This window comes from Anguilla anguilla, chromosome 7 (assembly GCF_013347855.1).
Source record: "Anguilla anguilla isolate fAngAng1 chromosome 7, fAngAng1.pri, whole genome shotgun sequence".
In the NCBI taxonomy this organism is placed as follows: Eukaryota; Metazoa; Chordata; class Actinopteri; order Anguilliformes; family Anguillidae; genus Anguilla; species Anguilla anguilla.
Genome location: NC_049207.1, coordinates 20,756,296 through 20,776,025, shown reverse-complemented (window position 1 = coordinate 20,776,025; position 19,730 = coordinate 20,756,296). Strand labels below are relative to the sequence as shown.

General features: G+C 43.9%; 1 protein-coding gene across 4 annotated transcripts in view; it reads right to left on the bottom strand.

Moving 5' to 3' along the window:
• Positions 1-19,730, bottom strand: part of sorcs2 (sortilin-related VPS10 domain containing receptor 2) — a 246,459-nt gene that overhangs the window by 19,892 nt on the left and 206,837 nt on the right. For all 4 annotated transcript variants that reach the window (XM_035426346.1, XM_035426347.1, XM_035426348.1 and 1 more), the window contains exons 9-14: positions 11,924-12,103; positions 9,811-9,957; positions 7,327-7,429; positions 5,448-5,524; positions 4,666-4,757; positions 1,828-1,935 (exon numbers count right to left, since the gene is read on the bottom strand). In XM_035426346.1, the coding sequence (XP_035282237.1) occupies positions 1,828-1,935; positions 4,666-4,757; positions 5,448-5,524; positions 7,327-7,429; positions 9,811-9,957; positions 11,924-12,103 (707 nt within the window). The remainder of the gene's footprint in view (positions 1-1,827; positions 1,936-4,665; positions 4,758-5,447; positions 5,525-7,326; positions 7,430-9,810; positions 9,958-11,923; positions 12,104-19,730) is intronic.

Genomic DNA, 19,730 nt, shown 5'->3' with positions numbered 1-19,730 from the left:
TTTCCCCACCGCCTTGCTCAGAGAATAAGGGTGAGGAGACAGGTTAATAGACTTCACAGATGCCTGTTTATCTGGGGGTAAGTGTGAGGGAACGGCTGCGTGCAGTTTACTGGTGCTTTGTGCTTAACCGAGATCAGTAACTGTTCCCCCGCTGAAGGGCTTCTGGCAGAAGAACAAAAGCCCCCATGCCGGGGTAATTATTTCTTGAGGAAGGATGAGAAGTTCTGGTCCACATGGTGAGACACACAGAGGAAGTTTTTAAGCAGATGGGGGGGGGGGGGGGGGGGGGGTAGACAGGCACTGGAAGGGCAGGTGAGCACTAACTAACAGGATTATAATACTGAATAAAAATACTGTACTTCCTTGCAGAACAGATTGCAGATTTGAACATTTATAATGGTGGTAACAATATTACATTAAACATTACATTACTCCATCAACCCCCTGTTAAAACTGTCAAGAATTATGCCCACAGATCACAGGCTTCGCCTCCACATTAATATATCGGTCTGTATGTGTGTCTGTCCGTCTGTTGGTCGCTCTGCCTGCCTGCATGCAGTCCTCATCTTTCACGGGCCAGCATGATTTCCCCAGACAGTTAGTGATGTACTGCCCACTTTCACCCTTCTTAAAAACTTTGAATACAGGAAACTTCAAAACTCCAAAAATTTCAAAAACAGAGCTCAGCTTGACTTCCCCTCGCCCTTCACACTCCCCTTGATGGTATCAATTTATACAAAGACTTAATTACCAAATGTGATTTCATGTTGTGACAAAAAAAGTTAATCGAAAAACACGGGAGTCACGTCTCTGTTGACTGCTCCTCTGTCCTCTGTCTGTCATACTATCTCTTAGGACACTGGCTTTGACTGCCACTGTTTTTCTGGACCTGAATTCATCTGCCGCAGTATTGTATTGAACAGGAGATGAGACTGCCATCCTGCCAGCAGAGCCCTGGGTTTAAAATGGCTGATAAGTCTTATCTCCGGACTAAGCCAAATTTGGCCAGCTGATGCTCAAATGCAGTGATTTATGAGCAGGGAAGAACCGGATTCTCTCTCCGCACTACAGTCCCTGGTTAAATAAAAACTCTACAGACGACAGACAGCGCAGGGCACACAAGTCACTCCACCTAATTGGGAGAAAACTCAGAATAGAAAACATCTGAAAGTGACAGCAGTGAGTCAGTGGCCCTGGATAAATGCTTTGATGATATCCAGATACCGCAGAGACGGCGCTTTTGAAAACACGTTGAAAGGTGGAGTACGCTGCCGCAGCCTCGGGCAATGCCTTTAAGCACTCCGCGTGATACCCTGACCACCTCAACATATTCAATTTTATCTCATTTTATTTAATTATTTCAATGGTTATTCACATAGAGCACATATTTCCCAAGGCACTATAGAGCATTCTGATCTTTCTCTGCCATTTTCAAAAGTATTTGGCTGTAATGATAGTAATTTAACTCTTATTCGATTATTATCAAACCAGACAATAATACAATTAACCCAGCTGTAAATCCTTTAGAATGAGTATGGCCTGGAGAAAAAAAAAGTCAAAACAGTCCATACTAGCCAATAATATCTGTGTCTTTATCTGACCTCTGTTTGAAGATAACTACGTATTTCTACATGTTTACGTGTCCTATAATGTGAGGCCATTTTTTAAATGACAATGTATTTTGAGCTTTGCATTTCGTACTAGATCATAGTAGTTCCATAATACTACAAGTTTCCCAAAAGGGACAATTGGCATTCATAGGTGTTCCCCTGGGAGCAGTGTTAGGAACCATGGATAATGCTGTGGAAGGCACCGACGCATACTCACGTCATGACCAAGGTCTCATCCCCCGGCTCGTTCAGTAGCCCGTCCACGAACACCGACGTGCTGGTGAAGTTGTGCACGGTCCAGGTGCGGCCCTCGTCCATGCTGAACCTGCGAAGGGACGAACGTTAGAAGTCCGCGTCATCATTACCACCAGAGAGATGTTCCACAACAGCCGTTTAGCGCAAGAATGCATGAATAATTGTCTGTATTAGTCCTGTGGACACCAGGGGACATTGGCAGCATTTTTAACATCGGTGCCAGTGTGTGGCTCCTGGTATTGAAGCCCCTGTTCATCAATTTGGTACGGACAGAACACTGAATCGAACCGTACCGAAATGCTAAACACCCTAAAGGTAATCACGCTGTGCATGCCATTTATATTAACACGGGGGCATTGGTTGTGACAGGTCCCTCATGGCTGGGAATTGGACTTGTGCCCAGCGGCTTTCCTTCTTATTAACTCAAATTGCAGCTGCGGACACGTCTGATCCTCGCTGTCTCTCTCGCGCTGATGTGAAAGGAGTTTGATTCCTCACACCTAAGAGAGGGAAGCAGGCGTTGGATTCGGCATCAGTACAAGCAGAGCCTGTTGTCTGAGCCCACACCTCAGTTGCTGTAATACCGCCTCTAACCCTCCTGTGAGGAACAGATAATCCATGTCAAAATGTACTTTCAAAGATCGCATTGTTAGTGCTGTGTGTAAAAGTGGTGTGCACCTTCACTAATCTGGCAGAGGATGTCATAGTGTGGGCCTGATTTGAAGCCCCTGCTGAATGGCCTACTCCTCTTTTTTTTATGTCTTTGCTGTATTCTGTCAACAAAAAAAACTAAATCAATGAATCAATCCAGATAACTCCTCCCTTGTCTCCCGGTATTACTGCTACATGTCCAGGACTGAGGGAATCAATCAAGACAAACAGCCTGGGAGTAGGCAGTGGAGGAACAGTGAGACTCAGTGAGACACAAAGGGATTCAGATTTCACAGCAGTGAAAGCACAGCACTGCCCAGGCAAGGCTGCAGCAGGCCCCGGGCGAGCGAGGGGTCTCTCTTTCCCCTCTCCCTCCATTTCCTCTTTCTCTCTCTTTCGCCCAACAAATCTTTATAGTTATCTATTTCTCAGCTGCTCTCCATCTCTCCTCTCTCTTCCCCTGCACTTCTCCATCTTTGAAGTCTTTTCTTCTCTCAATTTCTTCCTCTTACTTCTCTTCCTCTCCCACACTTAATTTTTCTTTATTTTTCCTCCTGCTCTCTTTTTCCCCCTTCCTTCATTGTCATCTCTCATCCCCTCTCCCTCTCTCTTCTCTGTTTCCCCCCCTCTCCTCTATCTCTCGTCTAAATCCCTCCCTCTCTCCCTCCCTCTCTGAGTCAGGCATTGGTGGCGGGTTATAAATAGCCCGCGCATCTCCGCACTGTGGCGAACTGAAGGTCAGACTCGGGTTCAGCAGAGAGGTTGTCAGGACCGGAGCTCAGTGATGGAGCGCTGCCCCCGAGCACTCCGACAACACGCTGACAGTCCTCACCCTCGCTCTGTTCATTTACCCAGCCCCGGCATCACGACTGCCTCCCTGCACTGTGCAGACAATAAGAGAGCCTGCACATACCCATAACAATTACTGTTTTCTTTATGATGCACGCGGTGGGTGACGAAGCTAACAATGTACAATCACCTTTCAAAATCAAAAAAAAAGTTCCTGGCAATCGGGGGGTGATGTTTTACAGTCTGTAACTATGTGTTTCAATCATTTGGGAAGGATCGTGTGCTATTTGAGCAAGTTTTATTTTAGGTCTTGATGCTGATACCCTGGGGTTTGTAACAAAGAAGGGGGAAAAAAGACCAGAGCGGCGTGCTGGTGTTTGTGAAAAATGCACAATACTTGAATAAAGCAGGTTTTTCATAGTTTGTTTTTGGGGAAATTCATATGACATCAAAATGCATACAAAATATTTTCAAAGATGACTGCATTTCTATAAAAAAAAATCATTTGAAAATGCCAGCCTACAGATATAGGTTGTCCTATATTTAAACGTGATACTGTTTGTGGTTTTGGAAAAGCAAATTTAAACAGGTGGATAAGAGCAATATTTCTCTGAGATGTCAACAAAGTAGGAACACAGCTACTGATAGGTAAAGAGCATTTGTGAAATGTCAAGGATTTCAGGGGAAGTTCCAGCGACAGTTTTCGACGTCCTCAGGTAGGAATTTGAGGGCGCAATCAGTAAATAACACTTTTGTATGTGCACGGGCTTCGTATAACATATCAGCACAGAGGTTCCTTAAAAGCTGTTTCACTGATTCAGACCAGGTCGGCAGTCTTGCGATTCATGACTGACTGCGTTTGACGTGGTAATCAATAAGAGACACAGATGCTGATATTGCTGCTCTGCTCAAGTTCCATCTGTGGAGGTACACAAAAGAAAGGCCGTACAGAACAACTCCATTCCCTGCTGCGGCTGGTTTCCTGTTCATTTGGACTGATGTTTGCTGTACCCTGGTGTCTGTACCTGGCTGTGAGTCTGTTCTGGCCTCTTGTGTTGGTTTTGAAGTGTTTGCACAGCCTGTGGATAAATGGCAATGCCTGCCCTATAGATTATGTGTATGAGTGTTGATACCAGTCCTATATTGGTATTTAACGTCTTTCTGTCCATATTGTGTTTTGATATTGACGCTTGCCATTTGATCCTGTAAAGTGGCCTTTATGCCTGAAATGGTATAAAGATTGGTGAAATGTATATAATGATGATGATATATTATTATAATAATAACAAAAACAACAACAATAATAATAATAACAATTATTATTATTATTATTATACTTAGTATTTATACTTGACATTACTTGAGTATTTTCAGTGGAATGGAGGTGTCCTTGATGGCTACGATGACCCCACCATGATCCAGGTACAGGATGTGATGTTCCTCTTCAAACACCTGTGAAGATGACAGGAAATCCACAGTGGCATTAGAGAAATCACAGGAAACATCCTGGCGAGCTCTGACGAACAGGAGCAACAGGACAGAAGGAGAAAACAGTCACACTGAAACCAACTGAACAAGAGACAGAATTTAGATGTCTAGAGGAGTGGAAATATAGGTTGAAAGACATTTTGACATAAACGGACTAGGTATAGTCAGGTTTTACCCAGAGATATAGCCTGACTAAGTCCTAGTCAGCTAGAAAACTTTTACTTTTCAACCAAATGTGGAAAGATTTTCACATGTGCGGTGTTTTACTGACTTTTCACAGACTATTCACCAAAAAATGTTCACTGGGAAAGGACATGGGTTACACAGCAAGCAGGAGGAAAAACACTTCTCCTGCAATAGGTATGAGTGGCACATAGATAATGAATAAAATGGGATCGACTGTTAAAAATAAGAACGGAAGGAAAAGAAAAATATAGGGGACAGAGTAGATACAGCATAGGAGTCACAGACAATGAGAGAGGAGGAACAGTAACTCCGTCAAAGTAAAATAGAGAATAAGCCCAGGTCTCTAGAACAAAAACTATCAAATCAAATGGGAAGTCAGTTGCATTGAAAAGGTCAGTTGCATTGCACTTATCACCGCTGGCTGCCTTTTCCACATTTCACTTCATTTACAGGTAAGGGGCGTTTCACCTGTCTCCAGGATTTTCCGCAGTCAGAAGTGATGTACATCTCCTCCTTGTACTCTATCAGCTGGGAGCCCAGGTTACCTGCAGGGAGGAGAGGGAGAAGCGATGGAGAACGGGACAATCCTCCGGCCTGATCTTACGGGGCGTAAGCAGAACCACCGTGGATCAGTCCGCAGCAGCCGGGAGACAGCATGCGGTCCGTTGTGTTTAAATTTGCTCCCTTTAAACCGATAAAGGAGGAAACATTTCTCACTGAGTCCAATTTATAAAGGGATCAAAGTGCTCTCTCTCTCGCTCTCTCTCCCTCTCACTGCAAAGAAAACCATTTCTGACACTGAATGTAATTTTCTGTCTTTCAGAAGAATTAGAGGGGCCTGCTATGGTTGTTACAGTGCTCTCTCTCTCACTCTCTCTCTCTATCTCTCTATCTCTTTCTCTCTCTCTTTCGCTTGTGGCGGGAAAAGGCCATGTGTTTTAACAAATAAGCACAAGGCTGGCTGAATGAGCGTTTCTCTATTGTCTGGCTTGCTCTCAAAAGACAATGTTTATCCCAGAAAACGCATTTACCCTGTCTATCTAGGCCAAGCGGAGGGGAGCTTTTCTAAAAGCAAACTGAAGGACCACTTTGTGTGTCTGTCAATAATGCACACAAAGAGGCAGTCTTTCAGAAAGGTGATTTTTCCTCTGTTATTGACTCACCACCATTCTCTCACTCTTTCTCTCCCTCTCTCGCTCAGTGTCTCTATAAACCATTAGATATATAGGGATTGAATGATTGCAGGGGCCTTTTCCTGTTTGCATTGACCTATGTCCTGTGCTTACACACACAGACCTCCATCAGCTTCGGCATATTTGAAAACAGCAGCAACTCTTTTGGAAAAACACACCCCAGAAATAGAAGACACTTGAAGTTTTTTATTTTTTTTTTGTTGACTTCCTATCACTTGAGGTTATTTTTGACAGGCTCACAAATAATCTTCCACCTCCTCTGAGAACTGAAATTCTCCTGCCCTGCCACAACCACGTTCCACACAGAGCCAATGTTTACTTTTTCATTTACACACACAGCAGGTTTGGAAAAGGAATATCAAGTTATGAACACCAATGGGGTGGATAGTGGGGCTCCAGTACGGACAGGGAATGCTGGGTAAGTGAGCTGAACATTAAATCCAGCCATAACAGCGCTAGTGCCTGAGAAAGATGAGCAAAGATGTCATTTTTATGCTCTTGGTTCAACAAGGTTTGAAGCAATTAAAATTAATTGGTCTAAAAATCAATAAAATAGAGAACATGAATGATTTAATTTGATAACGGTCGAGCGCTGTAGCAGTTAGATTGAATGGCACCATAAATTAGAATATGAGAGTAACTGCGCGCACGCACACACACACACACACACACACACACACACAAACAATCCAAGCTATCAATATAATACCAGTTCCAGAGGGTCAGAACCCCTTGTGATGATACTAATCCCTGCATTATGCTGGTGCTTGTTCTCCCATACACTCATTATGTACTCCTTTTAATAGCCATCAAAACAATGGATAATCACGCACTGAAAAAGGCTGCTGCCCCATTATTTTTCATCAAGGCCACTAAGCTCGTTTAACAGAGAAACCCTAACCAGTGGGAATAATTCCCACGCTGCCGAGCACTCTAATGCCTGCAGATATTTTTGCTCAACTTTTAATAAACAGACCACGTACCTGACGATAATGAATATCACAGAAACAACCATGTTGAATATCTCTCAAATTAAATCCTCTGCCTAATCAATTGCTCCTCGCAATTCATTTTTCTGCCCCTACACCCCACCCCCACCACCCTCACCCACTCAGACACTTCCGTCTAAGAACTGTGTTGCCACAGAGACTAACCTGCTCCCATGATGAGGCCGGGGGCGGAGTCTTTGGTGTGGACCGTCCCAGACACGTAGGGGTTGTCGGCCCATCGGAGGTGCAGGTGCAGGTGGCAGTCAGGCTGGGAAGACACAGGTGTGAACATGGAGAACGGCCACGCCTCAGATTTGCACCTGTAAGCCCTGGTCCTGAACCATCACAGTACAGTGCTGCCGCTGCCAATCAACGGATATTGGACATGCCTCAGTTCGGGAAGTTTCAGTTCCATGATTCTATTGGCCCGTACCATTTTCAGACCATCCGAAGAGAGGCTAAAACATGCATTATGCCAGTAAACTGGCTCTGTTGGAATTAGACAAAATCTGGGTGGATCTGGAACATGCTGCTCTGTATCCCCCATTTCCACAGAAACCGATCTTGGGTATTAACCTAGGAGTCAATTGACAGGAGGCTGATCCAGCCAATGAACCTGTGCGCTTGTAGGTCAGGCTGCTTCATGAGAAATCGGTATGACCTCTGACCTTTAGAGTGGTCCTGACTCAGTCAGGGCTTCCAGACGTGTTATGATGTTTCTCTCTTGGTTACTGTATTTGCAGTGGCATGCATTTGTGTGTGTGTCTGTGTGCCCGCGTGCATGTGTGCGTAGATGCGTGTGTGTGTACATGACTTCAATTGTTGTCATTGCTGTGCTGCTCTGTTTCTTTCCAGTAGCAACAGTCACCATGACGACTAAAAGTCATCCACCTTCCCTGCTCAGAGGGGCGTGTCATTCTGCACCTCTGCTTCACTAAATCGTCTATAGCCATACTGTAATGGTAAACAATAAATCACCCACAGAAGCAATTTAAAGCCACTTTGCTGCACTGTTAGATAGTATTTATTGCCATATATTAGAGTGATTAAAAGCATTAATCTGCAGCACATGGCTTAATTTATTAGCTAGTATTAAATGTTGTCATCAATTTCTGAATCATACTTCTGTGGTGAAATCTCTAAGCACATATAAATAGTGGTAACTTCCTACAAATGCTCCTTCATAACAGCTATATACCTCCCTCATAAGCACTCCATAAACACATCATATGGTGTGTCACTTTGTATGTCATGGAGTGTATCAGAGGTGACATAACACACCATGTGCCTATATGAAGGTGCTCTGTAGTGCTTATGAAGCAGTTACATAGCTCTAATGCAAAAAGTGGTACTTAAGCTTACCATAACTAAGTTCAGTTTTAGTTTATCACACGAAGCTGTGAATTTAGCAGCTCTTGTGTTTGGAAGGCACTGGATTTTAAACTCTGGCACCTCTCTTGTCTGAGGTCAAGGAGTCAACAGAGCTGGCAAGTCTGCTGAACCATAACTGTGGATTAAATGATGTTTGTGTTCCTCTCACCCTGGTCACATGGCGTTAGGCCAATGAGACCTGATGCATTCCCCTCTCTGTTCTTTATCTACACTAATCAGAGTAAAACTACCTTCTAAGATGGCACCCTGTTGCTATCTCTGTTTAATCTGTCACCCTGCTCCAAAAGAACACGAGCGGGATTTGATTTTCAAACTACTCGATCGATGGCTCCAGTCTCCCCTGCCATGCGCAGAGGAGAAGCTGTCTAATTAACATTGGCTGACTTTGACCATGGTGTCACGGATAAGGAGCAAGTGCTAATAATGTCCTTATGAAGGAGACTCTGCCTGCATTGTTTCAGTACAATATTCAGCTGTGTAAACACAGGGTTTTGATGAACTGAACAGTAATACCACCCATTGTCTGAACAATATCAATAACTCCAATATATAAAAATAATCTCCAACATATAAACAGTATGTCCAAGACAGTTGCTCCAATTCCATGCTGGCTCTCATGCATCCATTACAAAACCAATGTAAGTGCATATGAGTGTGCTGGAATCAAGATATATCAATTAGGTAAATGTCAGCATTATGCCATATAAACAGAACATCCTGTCAAATGCATCAGCAGCATGCTAGATACAAGCCGCTTTGATTCACCTATGGGCTTGTGTGTGTGTGTGTGTGTGTGTGTGTATGTGTGTGTTTTTGTGTGTACATGTGTGTATCGTGTTCACATGCTGGTGTACAGTAGGTATGTGTGTTGTGTTGATGGACATACATATTCATGGATTGACATACTAAGTCTGTGTGCATGTACACACACGTTTAACGATTACACAATAAAAATGAGTGATGTCATACATAGGGGTGATATAGCTCAGGAGGTAAGACCGATTGTCTGGCAGTCGGAGGGTTGCCGGTTCAAACCCCACCCTGGGCACGTCGAAGTGTCCTTGAGCAAGACACCTAACCCCTAACCTCTAACTGCTCTGGCGAATGAGAGGCATCAATTGTAAAGCGCTTTGGATAAAAGCGCTATATAAATGCAGTCCAATTACCATTTACCATTTACATGTTGTGCCCAATCCTATATCTGTGAATGCTGCCCCTGCTGAGGGCTGCAGAGATCTGGCTCTGAGGGACTCGTACCGGTTTGCAGTTGATTGGCTTCCCGTTCATATCCGTAGCAGGAGGGGTAAGCAGGTCCCAGTCTCGTCCCTTGTTGTAGGTAATGAGCGTCGTCACTTTCCCGTCCACCTTCTGATTGGCCAGGAAGACACCTTTGATTCCGCGGACCTAAATAAAGCATGGATGGATGGAAGGCTGTTTACTGGCTTTGATAGCATCAATCAACTGGTCAAACATTTTTTTTTTGACCGGTTATTACTCAGCTGCTTTTGCAGCTGAGTAATAAATTCCTCCAGGGTAGTCACAGCACTAAAAATGCATTTTATGGATTGAACAGTGAATAGTTGGCAGGCACACAAAATCAACAATATTCAAATTTCAAATGAACATTACTTTCTGTTGTTCACTAGTGGTTTATTTCTGTTGGACAAGAGCAAAGATCATTTTGATCAGCCTAATTTTTACTCCATCTCAATCTCAATCTCTCTGACAACGCCTAACATTTCACAACAAACATTGCACAGCATATGTGACTCAACAATGTGTGAGGGGCCATCAAAAGTGAAAATCCTCCATGTCTTTGTCACTGTTTTAGCTTCTCGCTGCTTTTTAAAGTCCACAGGATTGTATTGTTCCGGGCTGACAGAGCAGAAAGATCCACAAGGATAACTCAATAAGACAAATCAGTCACTGATATGATCACAGGGACAAACGTCCAGTAAGAGGCATCTACAACATAACTACAAATGTTCAGTGTCATTTGTAATCACAGAAATCCGCAAGTGTCTTTGTCGTCGAGCCAAATCTTTCAAGGTATGTGTCAAGATGGTCCAGAGTTATGAGAGGGGTAATTTGTTGTGATAGAAAACACAACAATAGCATAACGACCGAAATGAGAAAGTCCTGTTTCTCTGCACACCGGGTGAACTGCGTTTTGTCTGTGTGTGCTGATGAAATTGTGTCCTGGGGCAAGAAGCGAAAATGAGTTCCAGAATAATGACCCACGGTATCCTGCGGAACATCACAGAACTCTGCCTCCTGTGCGGTTGTTCCCTCGTTATCTTCAGAGGCGTAGAATGGATTAAGAAACATAAGAAAGATTAATGATAAAAACGGGTCATTCAGCCAATCTTGGCAGGTCAGTTTGTCCGCTGCCTAGAGGGTATTCACCAATGCATCGCATCTGGTTTTGAACAGACAGAGTCTTCTCCATTATACGGCCTGTACTTGGTATGCTATGTCAATCATTAATAACTGACTAGGTGAACAGAATATGCCCTTGTTTGAGGCCTCAATGTTTAAGAAGCAGGTTTAGATAAACATCCACTCATCCTTACGAGCCGGGGCTTCACTGAAACCCACAGGCATGGCAGAAAGCTCTAGTAGCGGATGTTCCATTTTAACAACTGCACCTACTTAACAGGTCTTGCCGTTACCAAGCGCATAAGACCAGGGGAAATGCCAGCAAGTGGCAACTGTGAGATGCCTGTTTCCAAATGGGAAGTAAATGTGTTAGACACACTGTCTGAGGCTGAGGAACACAACAATCACTGTTGGCAGCTAATCCGGTATGCAAATGAGTTTCAAATTAATTACTCTAGAAGGGTGCCACTATTCTAATATAATCTTGCTTTCAGAAGCTCCAATACTCCTGGTGCTGCCTATTTCATTAATTCAACAAAGCGCCACGATTTATCACACACAGACAGCGAAGGGGCTATGCTGGGAGAACGGGAGGCAAAAAAAGCCTCAAAAAAGCTCATCAGAAACATTTGAATAAAGAGGAGTCTAATATTCACACTTCAAAGGGCTAATATAATCGTCCTTATTAGGAGTAATATTGTTTCAGATGTATGTATAAGGCAGTGGAAGAGTAGGGGGAGATATTCATTTTTAGCAAGTGTGAATTTCTAGTCAGTAACAAAAATATCTTTTTGAAACAAACCAGTTGTAAGGTACAGCAAGTAAATACACAGAGAAACAGTGGCCATTTTAGTGGAAGTCAGCTGATTCTGGCTTTACAACAGTGTGTACATTTTTTTAAAGCAATCTTTTCAAATACATCATACAGTGTCTGGGGCATTATGGGAACTCTGGGAACCGTGACGGCGTTGCCACGGGAGACGGGACGCACCTCCAGTATGTCGATGAGGACGCTCTCCTCCGGCTGCTGGGTGCTGCGCACGTTCTCCAGCACGATGGAGTAGTACAGGCCCTGCGGGTCCGACATGTACAGGTTGTAGGTGTCAGTCTGATGCCACTCCTGCAGCGCCAGGATCACCTGGTTTTCATCGGTGCTGACGATCTGGACATCCTGGGGAGAGAGTGAGAGAGAGGGGGGAGTCAAACCCTGGTATGTAACCAATCAGGGGCTAGGAATCAATAAAGAAACATTTTACATAACACTCCTAAATAATGCTGGTTTTGGTTCAACACAGCTCCTAATCAGTTCAGTGAATACTGATTTGTTGGTAACTGGATCCTGATTTTGATGCCAACTCATGACCGATGATAGAAATATCTTGGCTGGGGTTTGGTTTCAATAAAAGGAAAGTGAAGGTGTATCACTCGCTTATATATTTTTATTGACACAAATGCTCCTGCATTTTCTTTTTTTTAAATCTGACAAGAAGTGGCAACCCATTCAAATCTCATTACTATAACAACAGCACTGTACTTCACAATGCTAAGGCTGAGAAGCACTGGACAATCACTGTTGACTAAAGTGCAGAACATTGGCCAGCAGCATTGGTTTGGACTGCCCCGGGGCAATTCTGGGATCACATACAAAAGAAAACACCGGAGTTAATTAAACTCCTCTGTATCCACTCAACAGAACGGAAAATTAATGCACTGACGGCATCCGGAGGTACAAAAAAAAAAAGAAAAAGAAAAAAGAAAACACAAATCCCATAATGACATTTGAACATCGAGCCAATCTTAAAGATGGCGTGACACACTGTAAATATCCCCCCATTTGAATGCAAATGAAGGCAGAGCTGAAAAAAAAAAAAAAGCGGAGGCAATTTCTCAGGGAACCGCGCCTGTGTCAGCACAGAGATTTAATTACATTTACAGGGAACAGGGAGGCTCGCAGAACCGCACAACAAGCTGGGGCTACGTGAACTGGCAGCCTGCCTTCCCACTTGTACGGTCTAATACCTTTCAAGCCCTTCAGATTTATGGTGGTTCAAAAAAAAAAAGAAGAAAAAAAAAGCAACGGCACCAAACGTTTATTCCCGCATAATTTAATTAACTCCCTTGCAAATGATGCACTTTTCTTTGTTGTCGTTCCAGTGGAAGTAGGAGTCGTTGAACTTGTACGCTGGCCGCAGAGCACCTGTGAATCACGCGGTAATGACTGCGTAAAGTGAAACAGAAGCCTCTGAAGCAGATGATGGGACGCTAATTGGGAATAAACCAGAGGCATCGTTGAGATTCCTCTTCTGAAGGGAAAAACACCATCGCTTTCTGTTATTAATGCATACCTAAGCTACAAAACACCGAAATGGTTCAAAGTACACAGCGCAGGGTGAGCTCTGTGGTCTAGAATCACAGGCTTAAACCCAGGCTATGCCATTAAATGGATGTGGCCGGGGGTTCGCATTGATGGAACATGATTGGTATCATCCAACCCAGGGTAGGTTTGGGCCAATCAGGGTTCCTAAGGTTAGGGCTGCATTAGTGTCCCTCAGCAGAGTGACAGATGCCCACAAGCCTCTGTCTGTCTTCAGAGAGATGTATGACTCTCCAGCGAGCAGCACTAGCCCTCCAGCAAGGCTGTCTGGCCTGCCATATTAGAACAGGTGAAAGCGCTAGAGCAGCGTACACAGAAAAGTGTTGAGTGTTAATTCAACTCTAACACAGTACATGTGAGTGCAACAGGGACAATACGTATTCTGTAAGAGTTAATATGGTAAATGGACTGCATTCATATAGTATAGCGCTTTTATCCACACACACACTCACACTCACACGCCAACAGTGAAAGGCTGCCATGCAAGGTACCAATCAGCTCATTGGGAGCAATTAGGGGTTAGGTGTCTTGCTCAGGGACACTTTGACACGCCCAGGGCGGGGGATCGAACCGGCAACCCTCCGACTGCCAGACAACCGCTCTTACGTCCTGAGCTCCTGAGCCACCCCCAATATAACACTGAACATTTTACCATGTGCCCTCTCCAGCTGCAGCAGTACATGTGTGGCGGTTTATTAATAACAATAACAGTGGCCTCAGCAGCTGAGGAGGGTGACACCCGCGCTGTGTGTCGTATACATCGTCCAAGCTTAGAAAATGAATCTGGCTGCTCAAAATTGTGAGGGAATGTTGGTAAACGTAATAAACTGCGGCTGAAAACTCAGCCGCAACAGCAGGGTAGGCGGTGCGCATCATGCACTTTGCAGTTTAGATTAAATGAAAACAATGGCAGAGATCGGATAAGCATGGTGGGCACGAGCGTGCAAGAACATAGTTACAGTATAAATACACACACACACACACGTGTGCACACACACGCACACACACACACACAACGACCAGGGATTATCTCCCTGCAAGAAAGCTTTTCAAAATGAACTCTCCACAGTGGGAGTTTGAATGTTCTTCATTATCTTTGAGCCTGGCAGTTGAATGGAGAGCAGAGCTGTAGGGTAAATTGAACAGATAGTGAGATTGGGTACTATAGAATGAATGTCTGATTTATATTTCATAGTGTGCTTTACCATGAGTGCATTGGCTGGCTGGGGGATTTCTAAACTTTCAAAACAGATTTACACAAACACTCAAAAAGCATATTTCATTTCAAATCCATAAATGCTTCAGAATAAACTACAGACTGCAAGCAAAACAGGGCAAAAGAATCCCAGTAGACATTAACTCTCCTCTGTTAAAGTCAAATAAATTGACTAAAACAAATCAGCCAGGCTGCTCAGCTCAATAATGCAGAGAAGAAGTCAGCATTGAGCATAAATTAATTAAAGTCAACTTGGATATGATCTGTATTTATGACATGGACGAATGAATCTAGTGCAATCCAGGCTGTTTGTAGCACTGTCTTAAAGCTGCAGAGAGAAGAGGAGGCTAGTGTTGTACTAAATCAGCCGAGAGGAGCAAAGTTTAGTGTTCCAGTAAATCAACAGTGAGGAGCTGGGATTAGTGTTCCAGTAAATCAGCAGCAAGGAGCAGGGATTAGTGCTCCAGTAAATCAGTAGAGTGTAGCAGGGATTAGTGTTCCAGTAAATCAGTAGAGTGTAGCAGGGATTTTGTGTTCCAGTAAATCAGCAGAGAGGAGCAGGGATTAGTGTTCCAGGAGATCAGAGAGAGGAGCTGGGATTAGTGTTCCAGGAGATAAGCAGAGAGGAGCAGGGATTAGTGTTCCAGTAAATCAGCAGAGAGGAGCAGGGGTTAGTGTTCCAGTAGATCATAGAGAGTAGCAGGGATTAGTGTTCCAGTAAATCAGCAGAGAGGAGCAGGGATTAGTGTTCCAGTAGATCATCAGAGAAGAGCTGGGATTAGTGTTCCAGTGGATCAGCAGAGAGGAGCAGGGATTAGTGTTCCAGTGGATCAGCAGAGAGGAGCAGGGATTAGTGTTCCAGTGGATCAGTAGAGAGGAGCAGGGATTAGTGTTCCAGTGGATCAGCAGAGAGGAGCAGGATTTTGTGTTTCATTAAAGCCACAGTGAATAGGGTTCAGTTGTCAACAGCAGTAGCACATACTGCATAGTGTGTTACATTTATAGGTCGAAGAAGCGCACAATGACAGAATGACAGCCTTCATTAGGGCTGCTATCTACTAACGCAGTGGTAACCAGCCATGTTCCTGGAGAGCTACCATCCTATAGGTTTTCATTCACACCCTAACAAAGCACAGCTCATTCAATAGCTAGAGATCTTGTTGAGCAGCTAATTAGAAGAGTCAGGTGCACCAAATTTGCTCTGAAAAGAAAACACATAGAATGGTAGATCTCCAGGAACAGGGTTGGTTACCACTGCACTAAAGGCTAAATAGTTCTCATTTTAAAACACTTTGGCTCGCCTCTCTACTCACTGGGTCAAGGCTCTCAGCCTTACCTGCTTTAGTAAACATCCAGGCAGATAAGCAAGCAAAATATAAACCAGGAGGTTACAAGTTCAAATCTAACCTGGTGGCATACCAGTTGTACCATTGCGCAAGGCACTTAAACTGAGTTGTTCCAGGACCCTCCAGATAAAATGAACATAGATAAACACAACAAAGTGTGTTAATCTGCTGAGGAAACAAACCATTTGTAATGTAGCCAGCACAGAGTTAAGCAAACTGACTGGGAGGACATTGCTGTCCTTGGACATGTTCTAAAAAGCAGACAGCTGTGTGACAGTATGTGCCATACGCAGAAGGTCAGCGCTCACTTTGGCCCTCTTTTGCAATGGAAAACATACAGTACTGTGTACCCCCAATCCCCCCACCCCCCCATCCCATCCCAGAGCCCATATTTTAAAATCCACACAGATTAGAGTCCCATAGGCATGTCAGCTCTCCCTCGTGGCACAGGCATCCTGCAACTGTCCCTTGGGTCAGCTGATTGAAGAGCTTTTCTTTCATTAGTGCCGTAATTCTGCGGAACAGGTCCCGCAGGAAAAAAGTGACCTGGCCCCATACGGAGGAAGGGCGCATGCTCTCTGGAGACATTAATTTTACTTTACTCAACCCAGAGCCTCAATAATCCCTGCCCTCCCCACCCCCCGCACTCAGGAGACGGCACGGGGTCTATTGTGTTTAAATTTGCTCCCTTTAAACCGATAAAAGAGGAAATATTTCTCACTTAGTTCAATTTTAAAAGGGATCAAAGTGCTTTATCTCTCTCTTTCTCTCGCTCTCTCTCTCACACACACAAACCACACTCACACATACATAAACACATGCACACCCACACACACATGCCCTCATACACACACACACACTCCCCCTCTCTCTTTCTCTCTCTCTCTCTCTCTCTCTCACATGCACATCACACACATGCATGTTTCTCTCTGTTTTGTTTTCTCTCTATTTCTCTCCCTCTCTCTATCTGTCCCACCCTCTCTCTCTCCCCGCTCTGAAATAGCTCCAGGTGAAAGCTGCCCTGGATCAGACAGAGAGACTGGGCTCTGGGTCCCTGAGGGTGGGGATGATGGTGCCCGCCCTGGGCCGTCCCTGGGAAGCCTCTGAGCTAAGGAAAGGGCCCAAGGTCACACTGGGCCGGCGCTTCTGAATGGATCGTGAGCCGTGGCGTCATCAAAAACATTTCAGAAATGGCTTCCTCCGCTCTCTATATGAAAGTTTACTTTCGCATCAAAAACTGATAGTGATAAAAGTGAATGCTGTTTTGCACCAGATGGCACTGCACTTAAATGTACTCATGGGTACACAAATATGTTCAAAATGTCAACGAGCGAGACTATCAGTCCCTGTATCATGGTACAAGAGTGACCCCTCTGGTCTGCACATGAACTGCAGCTCAGCTAGCAAACTGCAGAATGAAAAGGAACAGTAGCTGGAAACATAAGCTCCAGAGAAAACTTACTTTTAGATAAGCGGCAACAAAAACGTAAAACAGCAACTAACTGAAAATTGTTGACCCACCTCATAAAAGTTTAATGTGCACTTTACGCAGTTCAGTTGTGAAAATAATAATTCATACGGCTAATTTTACCGCATTCTTTGCTATTACACCACCATGAAATTCACCAGCGAACTCTCAGCCCACTTAAAATGCATAAATTCACAATTTAATCTAATGAGCACATAACCATTTTATGAATACACGCAGAGCCAGAGCCATTCAAAACATGAGCATACTGGCTGCTGATAAAAAAAACCCCAAGGGTTTCAATTTCAGCAAATATACTGACCTCTGGTTACAAATTGAAGCACAAATTGTTCATTTCTGCTAAGAGATGTAGCCTGCGAATGGTGGCTGAATCTGTGTTTGTTTTAATTCCATAACGACCACATTTTAAGTGCGCACACCATATAGTTTCAATTCCAAGTGTGCACATTAAAAACAGACAGAGGAAAACTGACATGAACGCAGACTTTAAAAACAGTCACACTGCAACTTTGTACAGGGTTACTTTCTTTCGTCTCCAGTTAAGCCTTGTTTCCTGAATGAAAACATCCCCACAGAAAATACAAATAATTCATTCTGACCAGTGATATGGCTCAACATGAAAACTTTCAAGGGGTATATAAAAATTTTGAGGCTGTTTGATCATGTGGCAAATTATTTCAGCAGTGTTTCAAACCCTGTCAAACCCCGATGCCGGTTGTATTCCGGCAAATAAATTATGGAGCAAAGAGAGTTTTGCCGTCTTCTACTTTCTGAATGGCAGGCCTGCCAAAAAGTCCAGCTAAAGCCAGCCAAAACTGGTCAAGCCAGTTTTTTTTTTAACCAGCTGACCAGCCTATATAGTCAGCTAGTCCACCAGTTAGACCACCAGCTTAGTTTACCAGCTTAACCAGCTTTGTCCATCCTGAGACAAGCTTTGACCAGCCACAGACCAGCTATGACCAGATAGATGTGTCAAAAACATGGCTTAAACCATCTTAAACCAGCTTAGAATCCCAGCTGGTCTTAGCTGGACTTTTCAATGGGGAGGACATCAGATCAAAGCTATTTTTTCTGCAAATCAAAGGAAAGCATTCAGTGTTCATTCAATTATTCTGTATTATTTGTTTTCTTAGTAAAACGCAAAAAATTATGAAAGCTCAGAATCATTCCTTCGACCCCATCATGAATGAGTTACACTGGAAAGTCAGCAGATCCATGAACAGGTTGCATAACGGGACACGTTATGCCAGTGAAGCAGAAATCCATGCGTCACTGCGTGCTTTGTGCATGTGAGTGTTTATTGGCTTGCGCCCAGAGCGGAACAGAAGCTTCAGCGTCACTGTTTTTCAGCGTCACAGTTGTCCCACAGACCCTCCAAGGTACACTTGAATATAAATCCACTGAGGTCAGCAGGAAAAAAAATCAACAGATTGACAAATGAAAAGTAAGTGACAGTGAGAGAGAGAGAGAAAGAGAGAGAGAGACATGGAGGGAGGGAGGGGGAGGAAGAGAGAAAGAGAGAGGGGGGGGGGAGGGAGGGGGGCATTTGGCAACTGCAATTTTACTACCCATTTTTAAAGCCTACAAATGAATAGAGAGCTTTTCACTCATCATTGAAATCCACACTCTTCCAGGGCCTTTGCAGAACAAGCCGGCACATGGAATTGCTCTACCCAGCCTATTGCCGTTCAAAAGCTTTTCAATTATTCACAGCAGAAAGAGATGGTCCATGCAGCCCTAAACTGCTTTTCCAATGTCCTGCCTCCTGCACCTCAGAGGGGAAAACTGGCTGATCAGCATTTTAACATGTGTAACCCTCAGCCAAATCAAACACAGAACAAGAACAAAGGGAAAGCAAAATTGTTTGTTTGTTTGAGTGTGTGTGTGTGTGTGTGCATGTGTGTCTGTGTATACTGTAAGCGTGCGTGTGTATGTGTGTTTGTGTGTGTGTGTTTATGTGTGTGCATGCGAGAGAGAGAGAATTGTGTTTTTATTTTTTTCTCATGGTCCTCGCTCTAGTGATAGGCAAGTTAAGTCAGAGGTTTGTGTCGATCACCTGCAATGCATTTAGCCATTGCTGTTCGCATTCAGTCTCATTATCGCGCCAACCTCCGGAGGCCCCCTCAAAGTCTGTACTCCGTTCTAAAGAGGCAAAGCGTGTCACACTAGCTAAGTTTCCATTAGTGTGATTTTCCTGCAGCCCTCCCGTTTTCTGCAATATGCCAAATGAAAACAAGCTTTGCTTGCATTAAAAGCAAGTTAGTCAACCCTTGCATTTTCACAAAGGTGAGGGTTTTAGAAAATAGCCTAACTTGTCTAAATATTCATTGAAGAAAATTGAAACATTTGCAATTTGTATAGAACAAAGGCAGC